Source organism: Vulpes lagopus, chromosome 10 (assembly GCF_018345385.1).
Source record: "Vulpes lagopus strain Blue_001 chromosome 10, ASM1834538v1, whole genome shotgun sequence".
NCBI lineage: Eukaryota > Metazoa > Chordata > Mammalia > Carnivora > Canidae > Vulpes > Vulpes lagopus.
In genome coordinates, this window is record NC_054833.1 from 103,621,249 (window position 1) to 103,635,643 (window position 14,395).

The following is a 14,395-nucleotide window of genomic DNA, read 5'->3' on the forward strand; positions in this document are numbered from 1 at the left end:
CTTTAAAAAAAGATTTTATTTATTTATTAGAGAGAGACAGTGAGAGCGAGCGAGCATGCACAAGCTGCGGGGAGGGGCAGAGGGAGAAGCAGACGCCCTGCTGAGCGGGGAGCCTGACTCAGGGCTATGTCCCAGGACCCTGGGCTCATGACTTGAGCCAAAGGCAGATACTAACTGACTGAGCCACCCAGTGCCCCAACAAATACATAATTATAACGGGGTCAAGAGTCATGAAGGAAAAGCTCAGGGTACCTTGAGAGCTCATACAGATGCTGAACTGGCTGGGGGTCCTGGGGAGGCCTCCCTGAGGAAGGCATGACTACACTGCATGGAGAGCTAAAGGCAGGGTAGGATCTAGTCAGTTTGAGTCAGGGTGTCTGTGAGATTGGAGGGCATCCGGAGCCAGGGGACACCCCGTGGCAAAGCCCTGAGTTGGAGGAGTGGCTAAGTCAAGGCCTGTGGCCAGGAAGGAGGGGCACACTGAGAAGACAGGCTTGGGGGTAGCCAGGGTTCATGCTGGGAGACGTGGGAAGCCAGGGAAGCATGGAATGACCCGATCAAACGTGTATTTTGTGAATGGTCTGGCTTGTCACTCTGTGAAGACAGTCTGGAAGATGGCAGGAGAGAAAACCTTGAGGAGTGACGGTAGCTGACCATTCAGACTAGAATGGTGGCAGCACAGATGGACTAGCAGACACGCTTCCAAGTCCTTATAAGGCATTGATTGCAATGCTGGCCTGGATGGATCAAAATCAGGCTGGGACTCGCCCACAGGACAGCACTGACTCACACTGAGCAGCACCCACTGGTCACTGTCATTTGATCACTCACTAAACTGCACACGCCCCTGCTCCTCAGCTTCATTTATATCCAGCCCACATGTTTCCATTCTCTCTAAAAAGCTGAGAGTCTCTAGCAACAGCCTGTGCTATTGGAGGGCAGAGAACATGTTTAAGTCATCTCTGGATTTCCTCCAAAGTACCTAGCACATGGTGGGTGCAGAATGAGTGAGTGATAGAACGAATAAGTGATATTGGAAGAGACCTCCACTCCTCTGGCTTGGGTGCAGACACACCAGGTGGCAATGTCCTGTAGTTCCTCTAGCTTGGTGGGAAGGCATCCAGGGGACACATCCCCCCCATCCCTCCCACATCTCTCTCTCAGTGGCTGCAATGTCCTATGCACTACCTGAACATCTTGGAAGGCCACAGTCTTCCAAAACCTTCTATTAAAAATGCAGATATACCCAGCAAACAGATTCCTTAAATGTTTACGAGACACTGGGGAGAAAGGGATTAGCAGCAGGATTTTCATTAGGAGCTCCTACTTGGAGGAGATGCCCTCAAACAAATGTAATCCTGGAATTTGTACCTGGCTCAGGAATATTAATCAGTGTGGCTTTAAGGAGAGATGTTTCACAATTGAAACGTATGTCTGCATACATATCCCAAACAAACTGCTATCCAAAACAAATCTTGCCTATTTTTTTTTTCAAATCTTGCCTATTAAACCTGAAAACGAAACATGGCCTGATGTAAGAAAAGAAGGATGTGGTCAGGATTACACATCTGACAGTCCCAAAACAAACTTCTCCAAGAAAATGTTTCTCCGGTGCCTGTGATTAGTTGTAACCTATGAGACACGAAAGTTTGGTATTGAATAAGGTCTATGATTCACTTGAGTCAGATTTGACAGTTCATCTTTTGGAAGGGACTGGCTGGCCTCTGACAGAGCAGCTTGGGGGCTGGATATGGGGAGAGGAGAGAGGAGAGGAAGAGTGGCCTCGGTGGCAGGGGGATAGGTGGCCGGGAGGGCAAAAAGGAGGATGCCAAGCCTGAGGATCTCCCCAACTGTCTCTTACCTTCATCTCGGTGCCTTTCCCTTTGATTTCAATTACTTGTTGTGAGAGCCCATTGATTTCAAAGGGGATGAGTTCTCGATAACTGATACTTTCTCGAGGATAGAAGGTGATTGGAATCTCCAGTGTCTTTCCCGGCTTGATCACATCAACATGGAAGTTCACCTCAAGGTGTGGGGTATTGGTGTACAGACAGTCTAAGCTACAGAAAATCAGAAGGAAGGTGTGTAAATTAGAGGGTCCACATACTTCTTGTTTTGTCTACAAAGGAAGAGCATTGGCAGCACCGGCCTATGCTCTTGGAGGTCAAAGACCAGAAAGACTGATTTTGTCCCCTTTGTCCTCTGAGCTGGGTACTGATGGTTTCCTGACATGCTGCCCTAGAGTCACAGCATATAAGGGCTGTGACTCAGCAGTGATCCAGCCCACACTGCCCTGGGCATTAAGTTACTTACCCCAAATCACACCCTGAAATCCTGGTAGAACTAACCCTCAAACTCAAAAGTGCCACAGCCCTTTGCTCAATGCTCTTTGCACTGAATTTGTCCTCTCTTTCTGGAAAATGCAGCTCATGGCTTTGTATCCTCTCATAAGAAGGACGTTTCCTGGGGTGCCTGCGTGGCTCAGTAGGTTAAATGTCTGACTCTTGATTTCAGTTCATGATCTCAGGGTTGTGAGATAGAGCCCTGTATCAGGCTCCATGCTGGGTGTGGAGCCTGCTTAAGATTCTTTCTCCTCAACCTGCTACTCCCCGCCCCCGCTTGCTCTTTCTCTCTCTGAAAAAAAAAGAAGAGAAGAAGAAGAAAAGAAGAATAAAAGAGGGAGGAGGAGGAGGAGGAGGAGGGGAGGAGAAGGAGAAAGCACTTCCTAAGTAACTGGGTGGCAAAGCGCAGAGGAGTATGTGTTCTGAAGTCACACAGACAGGAGTTTGGATCCGGACTGTATCACTAACGAGCTATGAGATCTGAGAGAAGTTACTTGGCCCATTTGGGTCTCTGTTGCCTTATCAGTAAAGCTGAGACAGTGACAGCTACCTCATAGTTGTCGTGAGCATTAAATGGAATACAGTGACCAAGTCAGTTGCTAAGCCGGGCACAGAGGAAATGTTCCACAAATGTTCTCATTATCACTAAGTGCTCAACTACACAGCATCTTCGAAGACCACATCCACTCTGAAGACCATGGCCATGACCTCTGGCCCCTGGACCTCTCCATTACAACACTTCCTTGTCTGTCTTCCAGGTAGTTAGAGGAGTCCAGCTAGATCAATAAACCGCACTTAATGCCTTTGTGTAGGACTCCTATTGAATTAAATCATGCAGGAAAGAGTGCAGGTAGATAAGGTTTTTAATTAGCATTTCAAATCACATGACACTCTTATAACTTACCCTTCAGGATGCTAACCATCATTATTACAGCAGCAGCAGCAGCAGCAGCAGCGGATAACTGAGCATTTCCTATGTTCCAGGCACTGTTCTCAGTACTCTCTCTAGAGGAACTAATTTAATCCTCCTAATAGGCCCATGGGTGAGATGCTATTATTATCCGCCATCTCAGAGGAGGAGAGTTTAACCTTAGAATTTAGGCTTAGGGAATCCCTGGGTGGCTCAGCGGTTTAGCGCCTGCCTTCAGCCCAGGACATGATCCTGGGGATCTGGGATCGAGTCCTGTGTTGGGCCCCCTGCATGGAGCCTGCTTCTCCCTCTGCCTGTGTCTCTGCCTCTCTCTCTCTCTGTGTCTTTCATGAATAAATAAATAAAAAATCTTAAAAAAAAGAACTTAGGCTTAGAACTTAGGCCTATGCTATCTGGTACAGTAGCTACTAGACACATGTGGCTATTCAAATTTAAATCCAAATTAAAATGAGTTAAAATTTAAAAAATTAAAAATCCAGTCCCTCGGTTGCATCAGGCACATTTATGTGCTCTGCAGCCACGTGTAGTCACAGGCTGCCATATCGGACAGCACAGATATGTAACACTTCCAGTGTCCAGGAAGGTTCTATTGCATAGTACTAACCTAGAGAGCTTTGAGGAAACAGGTCTCTGGGTCAGCCTCTGGGAATCCTGTTTCAGTAGGTCTGGAATAAGGCCCAGAAACCTGGACTGGAATATACTACACAGGGATGGTATAGAGAGGCTGGATTTTAATCAGAAGACTTAGGCTAAGGGGATCCCTGGGTGGCGCAGCGGTTTGGCACCTGCCTTTGGCCCAGGGCGCGATCCTGGAGACCCGGGATTGAATCCCACGTCAGGCTCCCGGTGCATGGAGCCTGCTTCTCCCTCTGCCTATGTCTCTGCCTCTCTCTCTCTCTGTATGACTATCATAAATAAAAAAAAAAAAAAAAAAAGAAGACTTAGGCTTGGTATAGATCTGTTATTAACTGGAAAGTAATGGGCTGAGAAATTCACTTTTTAACTCTTCAGATCTTGGCTTCCACATCTGTTATGTGAAGAAAATAAATGCAAGCCACTGAGCCTCTCGTCGGGTCATCTGGCATTGCCCTCCTCACTTAAAGAAGATTTTTAGCAGAAATCTGAATCATGGCTACCCAAGCATTAGTTGTGGAGAAAAGAAACTTCAGATTCTGGCCCAACTGTGTTTGACTCTTTCCCATAATCTTTCTTTTTCTGTTTTGGCAAGACTTCACCTTTAGGACCCACAAGGAGCTACAGAATCATCTGGAAGCTCTGGGAAGTCTGCTTACCTCATAGACGTTTCTTCCTTGTTGGTGACAACCAGGATTTGTTTGTATGGGGGCATCCCAGCTTGGTAGATGAAGCAGGTCCCAAAGTTGTAACTGGTGAAGGAGAAATGAACAGCTGGGCTTACGGCGCAGCCTGAGATGCTGCACATAAACATCGGGCCATGGCTGATCTGTGGGGAGAGAATGGCAGGCAGAGAGTGATTAGAAATGTGAACAAAGGCTCCTCAAGTCCTCAGGTGAAAGAGGAAAGCAGTTGCTCCCCCCCCCCCGCCCAAAACAAAACAAAAAAACCCCAAACAGGTCCATGGACTTCATCGGCAGAGATTCTGACTCACAGGTTAGAAGGATGTTTATAGCAGCAATGTCCACAATAGCTAAACTGTGGAAGGAGCCTCAGTGTCCATTGAAAGATGAATGGATAAAGAAGATGTGGTCTATGTGTACAATGGAATATACTCAGCCATCAGAAACGACAGATACCCACCATTTGCTTCGACGTGGAGGGACCTAGAGGGTATTATGCTGAGTGAAATAAGTCAATCGGAAAAGGACAAACATTATATGGTCTCATTCATTTGGGGACTATAAAAATTAGTGAAAAGGAATAAAGGGAAAGGAGAGAAAATGAGTGAAAATATCAGTGAGGGTGACAAAACATGAGAGACACCTAACTCTGGGAAATGAACAAGGGGTAGGGGAAGGGGAGGTGGGCAGGGGGTTGGGGTGACTGGGTGACAGGCACTGAGGGTGGCACTTGGAGGGATGAGCACTGGGTGTTATGCTATATGTTGGCAAAGTGAACTCCAATAAAAAAAAAACACTCAAAAAAAAAAAGAAGTTTGTTTATGTGAGGAAAGCAAATTGGGTGCTCTGAGATCAGATCCGCAGTGATGACTCAGGTGGCAGGCAGAGGGGTGAAAGACACTGCTAGTTCCTGCCCCACATCTGCTTCCCAAGGGTTCCTTACTCATAGGGCTTGGGTTAGTTGCCAATGTGATTGGGTGAAAATACTTGAGTTCCTATCCTTCCTTGACACTATGTCATCAGACATAGTTCTGGTCATCAGGATATAAACACAAGAGGACAAGACCGGTATCCTATTTTGAATACAGAGGCAGTCTTGCTGGGAAAGTTCAGTTGGTTGGTTGTTGTTTTTTTTTGGTTTGTTTTGCCTTCAGGCTCTTCCCTCTTATTTCCACTTTGAATGCAGACACAGGGCTGCCAGGGAATGGCCATCTTGTGACCAGGAAAGGACAAGAATGAGGTCTAAGGCCCCAGTGTCAAGGGTGAAAGAGTACAAGATATAAAGAGCAATGGGTCATACCTGGATTCTCAGCAAGATGACACATGTGCCTGTTGGGACTTGAACTTAATTTGCTCTTCAGAAATTTTTATAAAATGAATTTTTGTAAGTTGATAATTGATTTAAAACAATATACCCACTATTCATCCTAAACGTCATTAGAATAAACATAACGGTAACTGCTACAAGTTTTCATTAATGACACTTTACAGTTGAAAACAGTTTCTTACTTAAGGCTTTAAAAATTAAAAAGAAAATTGAATTCAATTAGCCAACATATAGTGCATCATCAGTTTCAGATGCAGTGTTCAATACTGTATCAGTTGCATATAACACCCAGTGCTAATCACATACGTGCCCTCCTTAATGCCCCACGCAGTTACCCCATCTCCCCGCCCCCGCCCCTCCAGTGACCCTCAGTGTGTTTCCCAGAGTTAAGAGTCTCTCATGGTTTGTCTCCCTCTCTGATGACTTCCCGTTCAGTTTTCCCTCCCTTCCCCTTGGATCCCCTTTGCTGTTTCTTATATTCCACATACAAGGGAAGCCATATGATAACTGTCTTTCTCTGATTGACTTATTTCACTCTGCAGGATACCTCCAGTTCCATCTTTACTTAAGGCTTTTAAACTCTTTACATTTTGTGGCTGATTCCCTGAAAATGATTAAAATGTACCACCTTTGGCTTTTCTGCCAATTAGAGCAGGAAGGTCCTCTGACATGTTTGATATTTCTTTTTGCTGTAAGGCACAAAAGTTCTGAAAAAGATGGTTCTCAACAGGGATGGGCCCTTTCTGAGGTGGCATGCCTGGCACTTAGCAGAGAAGATGGCTGTAACATTGCCCTTGAGTTCCAGGCCAGGAGTTTTACAGTTTTATTTTTTCTAATTGAAAAAAAAATTTTTTGGACCGTGTTATGACTCATGTCTAAGTTATGGACTGGCCAGCAACTGACCTTGGGTTCCAATTGTTGTAACCCAGGTTCCCTATCAGTTGCCTTCTCCTTGAGGATATGAATAAAGACAATGTCTCCTTGCTCTGTTGATTGTTGCTTTTGCTGTGCAAAAGCTTTTGAGTTTGAGGTAGTCCTGCTTCTTTATTTTTGTTGCCTGTGCATTTAGTATCATATCCAAACCAATGTCATGAAACTGTCCCCTGATGTTGTCTTCTAGGAGCGTTATAGTTTTAGGTCTTATGTTTAAGTCTTTCTTTTCTTGTAAAATTTTTATTTATTCATGAGAGACACACACACAGAGGCAGAAACCCAGGCAGAGGGAGAAGCAGTAGGGGACCTGATGTGAGACTTGATCTCAGGACCTCAGGGATCACGCCCTGAGCCAAAGGCAGATGCTCCACCACCGAGCCACCCAGGCGTCCCTTATGTTTAAGTCTTTAATACATTTGCAGCTGACTTTTGGGCATGGTGTAAGAGGCTCAGTTTCATTCTTTTGCATATGGATATCCGGTTTTGCCAGCACCATTTGTGGAAGAGACTATCCTTTTCCCATTGTGCAGACTTGGCACCCTTGTCCAAGGTCAGTTGGCTGTATATGTGCACATTTATTTCTGGGGTCTCTGTTCTGTTCCATTGAGAGTCAATGAGTCTGTCTCAAATTTGGTATTTTACTATTTTGATTATGATTATGGTAGCTTTGTAATGTATTTAGAAATCAGCAAGTGTAATGTCTCTAGCCTTGTTCTTTTCCCTCAGGATTGATTCAGCTATTTGTGGTCTTTTGTGGCTTCATATGAATTATAGAATTATTTTTCTGTGTTTGTAAAACAAGTGACATTGGTATTTTGATAGGGATTGCACTCAAACTATAGATGGCTTTGGGTAGTACGGACATTTTTACAATATTGAGGCTTCCCATCCCCAAACAAAGGATGTCTTTCCATTTGTTTATGTCTTTAATTTCTTTCATTGATGTCTTGTAGTTTTCAATTTACAAGTCTTTTACCACTATAGTTTATTTCTGACAATTTAATCCTTTTCTGTGATACTGTAAATGAGATTGTTTTCCTAATTTTTTTTCCAGATAGTTTCTTGTTAGTGTATAGAAAAGCAACTGATTTTTGTTTGTTGACTTTATGTCCTGCAACTCTACTGAATTATTTATTAATTATAACATATTTTTTTATTTAAAGATTTTATTTGTTTGATAGAGTACATGAACAGAGGGAGGGTCAGAGGGAGAAGGACAAGCAGGCTCCCCTTTGAGAGGTGAGCTTGATGTGGGACTCAGTCCCAGGACCCTGAGATCATGATCTGAGCCGAAGGCAGATACTTCACTGACTGAGCCACCCAGACGCCCCAATTCTAACAGATTTTTTAAAATGGAATCTTTTGGGTTTTCTGTAAATAGGATCATGTTGTCTGCACACAGGGACAATTTCACTTCTTTTCTGATTTGGATACCTTTTCTCTTTTTCTTGTCTAATTGCTCTGCTGAGGACTTCCAGAAGAGTGGGCATTCTTGCTTTGTTCCTGATTTTAAAGGAAAAGCTTTTAGCTTTTCACTGATGAGTATGATGTTAGCTCTGAGCTTTTCATATATGATCTTTATTATGTTGGAGTACTTTCCTTCTAATCCTAGTTTGTTCAGAGTCTTTGATGAATTTTGTCAAATGCTTTTTTGCCACTTCTACTGAGATAATCATCTGATTTTTGTTCTTTATTTTGTTAATGTCAGATATCACATTAATTGATTTTTGTATGTTGAACCATCCTGGCATCTGAGTGATAAGTCCTACTTGGTTGTAGCGTATGATCTTTTCAATGTATTGTTGGATTCGGTTTATTGGTATTCTGTTGAGGATTTTTGTAACTATATTCATCAGTGATACTGGCCTATAGTTTTCTTGTGGTGTCTTTGTTTGGCTTTGGAATCCAAAAGAATTGAAATGAGGATCTTGAAGAGGTATTAACACTCTCATGTTCAGTGTAGCACTATTCATAGTAGTCAAGATATGGAAACAACCTAAATGTTAATTGACAGATTAAGAGATAAAGAAATTGAGGCATCTACACACAATACAGTCATTTTTCTTGAATAAATGATCCTAGGAATGTTGCAAACCTTTTAAGAGTTCTGAAAAAGTTGATTTTGCTGGTTTTTGCCAGTGTTCTCATCACTGTGGAAGAGCAGCTCTTCAAGGGTCCTTTTCTGCCATTCCTGAGGACATCGTAATTCCTTGGGTTTTCATTCAATAACTTACTTTAGAAAATGTTACATATATTTTGTCTCTCTTGCTTCCTCTTTACTTCCCATTCATCTCCCTTTTTAATTTATCTATTTTAAATATTTTATTTATTTATTCATGAGAGACACACACACAGGGAGAAGCAGGCTCCCTGTGGGGAGCCTGATGCAGGACTTGATCCCAGGATCCTGGGATCATGACCTGAGCCAAGGGCAGATGCTCAAGCATTGAGCCACCCAGGGTCACTCCCTTATTAATTTTAATAGCTGCACAGGATTCCAGGGCATGGATGCTCAACTGCTTTTCAATGGACACTTATTCACCAGCTGCCTCAACTGTAGGTGAGGCCTTTATACTAGAGATTGTGAGACTGTCTCCAACACAACCACTGTCTAGGAGCTTCTGGCAGGGTAGAGAAGACAAGGGACATCCAGGAGAATTAATCTCTCAGGACAGAGTGCTGTGAGTGCTTTCAGTGTCAGACGATGTTAAATGGTCTCACCTTGATTCTGAGTTCCAGGCCTTTCAAGACACACTTCTTAAATGGCTGGAAAGACAGGGAGGCGTGGGCACTCTGCCCCACATCCACACTGCCATCAGTGGGTGAAAATTCCAAGTACTGTAGCAGGGCTTTGGGGCCGGAGAGCTCTGCCTGGAAGCTGAAGTTGAACTTTCCAGTGTTGATAAAGCTGAGCTCGCACTGAACACATTCGTTCAACTCTACCTGAGGGACAGGGAACAGAGCAGTATGTTGATGGAATGCAAGTCATGGTTCCCTTCTCTGGGGTTAGGATATGTAATATGTTGGGGAAAATACCCTTTGGGAAATAGGGATGACAGATGATATTAGTGAGGTGAGTATCATGGACTTAATGTAGTCAGATGTACCAGCAAGAGCTACTAAGTGCTGGGGGACCCTTGTACCTGAGAGTGAGATGGCAATTTAATTCTTAGACCTCCCTTGGTAGCCAAACATCCTTCCTCTATGTTTAACACAAGTGTTCTTACCTTCCCTACCATCTATCCACCCCCTGAAAAATAAGTTTTCACATTAAACTATATGGATTCTGAGGATGGAGAAGCTTCTGGCATGTTTCTGTTCTCCTAGGCTCCCTGGAATTTGAAACAGATTCAGTAACACTCACTTGTACAACTTGTACAGCTTTTTCAAGCCAGTGTGAAGAGAGAGAGAGAGAGAGAGAGAGAGAGAGAGAGAGAGAGAGAGAGAGTAGGGGGTGAGAGAATGAATCGAGAGAGAGAGAGAGAGAGAGAGAAGGGGGTGAGAGAATGAATCAAGGCTCTCTCACACTCTTACCTCATAGAAGTTGATAATGTTAGTCTCTTTGGGACTCAGGAGAGTGATTAAGCCAGTTCTGTCCTTGCACTTGACCTCTGCATTCATTGTGTATCCCTCAGCCTTGACATTTAAGGTCAGAGGCTGCGCTTTCTTTTTCACATTGCAGATCAAATTAAAGTTCACATCTCCTTCTTGCTTTGGTGTGAAGAAAATATCAATTGGGAATCTGGTTGGGGAAGAAGACAGCAGATTAGCTGACAAGGCCAACCTGCTATAACCTGCTGAAGAATATGAGCCCGATGGATTAGCATACCCATTATGAGGAAAAGGCATCATCGTTCCAACTTACGATGAGTTTTGAAGATTTGCCAGACATGGCGGGACATTGCTTTATGAATTCACAAATACAGTATATGGCAAGGAAAAAAAATATAGAAATGAGAGAAAATATTGAGAAGAGAAGCTGAGAGTTCTCAGTGCTCTACAATTTATCAGGAAAATGAACAATGGGAAATAAGTAGACAGGGATGGGACTGTTCATCTAAATTTTAGAGTTGGAAGAGACATGATGTAGAGCACTCTGAGGGAAAAACATTCTCCTGACTAGCAGGCTTAGAACCCCTGCTATATTGGGAGGGTACAGTCATGGGAGACTTTTGCTGTACCTGGACAGTGGTGGGATCCAGCCTTCCATGGGACATATCACCAGGCTATTGTTGAAACCTTCAGAATATCGGGAGTTGTCCTGGAATGCAAAATGGAACCCCTGCTCCTCCTTGTTGATGATCTGAACGGTCTCCCTGGCTTCTCTGCCTAAGGCAGAAACACCAGCCCTCAGTGGAAGAAAGCCTCATGCCTGCTCCCAAAGTAAGAAAGCCTCATGCTTGCTCCCAAAGTATCTCAGGAGACACTGCTCCTCTTAGAACAAATTCTTCAACTTCTTTTCTCTCTCCTCCCAAGCTCTTCAGTTCTTGACTACCTCTCTTCTTTGATTCTCTTCTACAAGTGACCCTCTTCCCTTGGGGGAGATTCTACCTCTTACTTCTAGAACTTTATTCCATCGGTTGCCCGCTCCTGCTACGTGGGTCCTCTGTCTTGCTCATGGCATCCTAGGTGACTCCGATGACTATATTTTCTCTCTCTGTTTCCTCGGACCCAATGCCTTTCCTGCTTTTGTTAGTGAGGGCTTCGCTCTCCCCAGTAGGCCCCTTAACTCTGCCCATATCTTTGTAAATAGTCTGCATTAAACTCTTTTGAATCAGAGCTCGGGTATGTCATGAGTGTCCTGACAGGGCCCTAATACAGCTTCTGTCATGATTTTGTTTTTTCTTACTTTCCTTGATTACTGTAGAGCATCTTTTTTTTTTTTTTTTTGCACATACTTTAGAATCATTTTATCCAATTTTCCCTCCACCCCTAATCCTTTTGGGTTTAAGGTTGCCAGATTTAGAGGATATTATTTTAGTATAAGTATGTCCCAACCATTGCATGGGACATACTTATATTGACATACTTATACTAAAAAATTACTCATTGTTATCTGAAATTCAAATTTGACTATGTATCCTGTATTTTATCTGGCAACACCGGTTGGGATTCTAATTGAAACTTGATTAAATTTGCATTTATTTGCATTTAATTTTGAGAGAACTAGTAAATGTTCACATCTTGTTTGGGGGCATTTTAATAAGATTCCATAGTTTTCTTCATATAGGTCCTACGCTTTTCTTGTTAAATTTATCGTTCGATACTATATAGGTTTTATAATATTGAATGGATTTTTTTGGTTTCTGTTTCTAGGTGCTTATCACTAAAAGAAAGAGAAACTATTGATTTTTACATAATTGTCTTGCATCCAGCCACTTACTAAATTATCCTATTGATTCTAGTGGTTTGTTTTGCTTTTCTCTAGAGCCTCTTGAGGTTTTCTATGTATGAAGTCACCAGCAACAGCAAATAAGACAGTTTTGTTTCTTGTTCCCTAATGTTTATGCCAGTTATTGAATTTTCTTGTTTTATTGTATCTGCTAAAATTATTAAGAAAGTATTCAATAATAATGGTGATAATGAGCATCCTTGCCTAATTCTTGATTTTAACTGAAGTGAAAAGGGTTTAGTGGCTTATTTATAGGATAATATTTGCCTCTTGTTTTTGGTTAGTCTTTTTTTTTTTTTTTAAGAGAGAGAGAGAGAGAGAGAGAGAGAGAGAGAGAGAGCTAGCTCCTGAGCATATGTGTGAGGAGGAGTGGGGCAGAGGGAGAGAAGAATCCCAAGCAAGCTCCACACTCAGCACAAAGCCTGACTTGGGCTTGATCTCATGACCCTGAGATCATGACATCAGTGGAAATCAAGAGTTGGATGCTTAACTGATGGAACCACCCAGGTACTCCTGGTTCGTCTTCTTTAAGTTTTTCCCTCTATTTCTATCTTACTATTAGAATTTTTTGTTGAGAATTTCTGCTTAATTTTAGCAATGATTTTTAGTATATGATCACATGGTTGTTCTTTAATCTGTTGATATAATCATTATATTGAAATGCACCACCCTTGCATCCCCAGATTAAATTCTGTTTGTCTCACTTTTGCTGTTTTTAGTTATTTAATTTTAATTCCAGTTAGTTAACATACAGTGTTATATTAGTTTCAGGCGTACAGTATGGTGATTCAACACTTCGATACATCACCTGGTGCACATCATTACAAGTGCATTCCTTAATTCCCATCACCTGTTTTATCACCATCTCTCCAACCCCCTCTTCCTCTGGTAACCATCTGTTTGTTTTCTATACAAGAGCACTGTTATTATTCTTATACTATACTGCCCATTTATTTGTTCAGAAACTTCTGAAACACTATAATCTCTTCCCACCTACTTATATGTATCAGTATAAGAAATGTATGGAAATATTACATAACAAACTGTAAACATTTTGTTTCCTTGATGGAAAGGATGGATGGAAAGAGATTAAAATTTTATACAGATTGATTGTCTGATTATAAAGAATATTACTTTTCTAAATATAAAAATCTAATGAGTTACTAAAACATCCTCTGGCTTTAGTTATATTTTACACACACACACACACACACACACACACACACACTCCCCACATCCATGTGATAAGGGATTTGGCAATCACCTCCTTTATTTCCTTCAGGTCTCTGATCAAATGTCACTTTCCCACTGCATACTAGCATCCTTTATTCCCCCTACCCTGCTCTATTCTTCTCTAGAATACTTATTAACATCTGACATGCTATATATTTTCTTTTTTCATAGTCTGCTTTCTATTAATAGAATGTAAGCACCATGAGGGTGGGGACTTTGGCTTTATTCACAGCATTTCTAGGTCACAGAAGAGTGCCTGGGTCATACAAGGGCTTGGTAATATTTGTTGAGCTGAATAAGTGCCTAAAAGGATGGCAGGAAAATCTGACCCCCTGTGGCACAGACTGAGAGGCAAATACAGCCCATATTCTGGAGGCACATACAAGTAAGATGGGGATAACGTGAGGCTCTAGAAATGAACATAGTCCAGAACTTCAAGGAATCTTATGAGTAGGATCTGTAGCAAGGCTCCTAAACTTTCTTAGGTTATAGTGTGTGGGTTTAGAAGATACCTGATGGAAATTAGATTGAGAGATAAATACTTTGTGGCTTTGTGAACAGTGATAGAGCACCTCTGACATGCTTCTGGAAGGCACCAGAAAAGTTTCCCACCCAAGTCTGTTCCTGGAGTTCATTGCTGGGTCAGTCCCACTCCCCTCCCTCAAAGGTCACACCAACTCAAACATAAACCAATGGGGCAGCCTTACCAATAAGGAGACAACTGAAATTGATGTGTGACTTGTCTAGATTGATGAGAGGATCGGTGGCTTTGCCTACCAGTAGGAAAGGAATGGTGATGTTGTGTTCACGGATTAAGAAAGCCCAGAATGCTTCTGTGATGTCCAGATGGAAAGGTGTGAACTGGAAGACAATCTAAGGAGACAATTTGGAACAGAGTGGTAAAAAGCATTTAAGTTTGCT

The 14,395-nt window shown here is 42.5% G+C and overlaps 1 protein-coding gene across 7 annotated transcripts in view; it reads right to left on the bottom strand.

Moving 5' to 3' along the window:
- Positions 1–14,395, bottom strand: part of HYDIN (HYDIN axonemal central pair apparatus protein) — a 358,050-nt gene that overhangs the window by 27,835 nt on the left and 315,820 nt on the right. For 4 of the 7 annotated variants that reach the window (XM_041773068.1, XM_041773069.1, XM_041773067.1 and 1 more), the window contains 6 exons: positions 14,182–14,347; positions 11,031–11,178; positions 10,384–10,591; positions 9,571–9,792; positions 4,566–4,735; positions 1,862–2,060 (listed from right to left, as the gene is read on the bottom strand). In XM_041773068.1, the coding sequence (XP_041629002.1) occupies positions 1,862–2,060; positions 4,566–4,735; positions 9,571–9,792; positions 10,384–10,591; positions 11,031–11,178; positions 14,182–14,347 (1,113 nt within the window). Of the gene's footprint in view, positions 1–1,861; positions 2,061–4,565; positions 4,736–9,570; positions 9,793–10,383; positions 10,592–11,030; positions 11,179–14,181; positions 14,348–14,395 lie in introns of those variants that run through there. The other 3 variants (XM_041773071.1, XM_041773072.1, XM_041773073.1) reach the window with 3 other exon arrangements.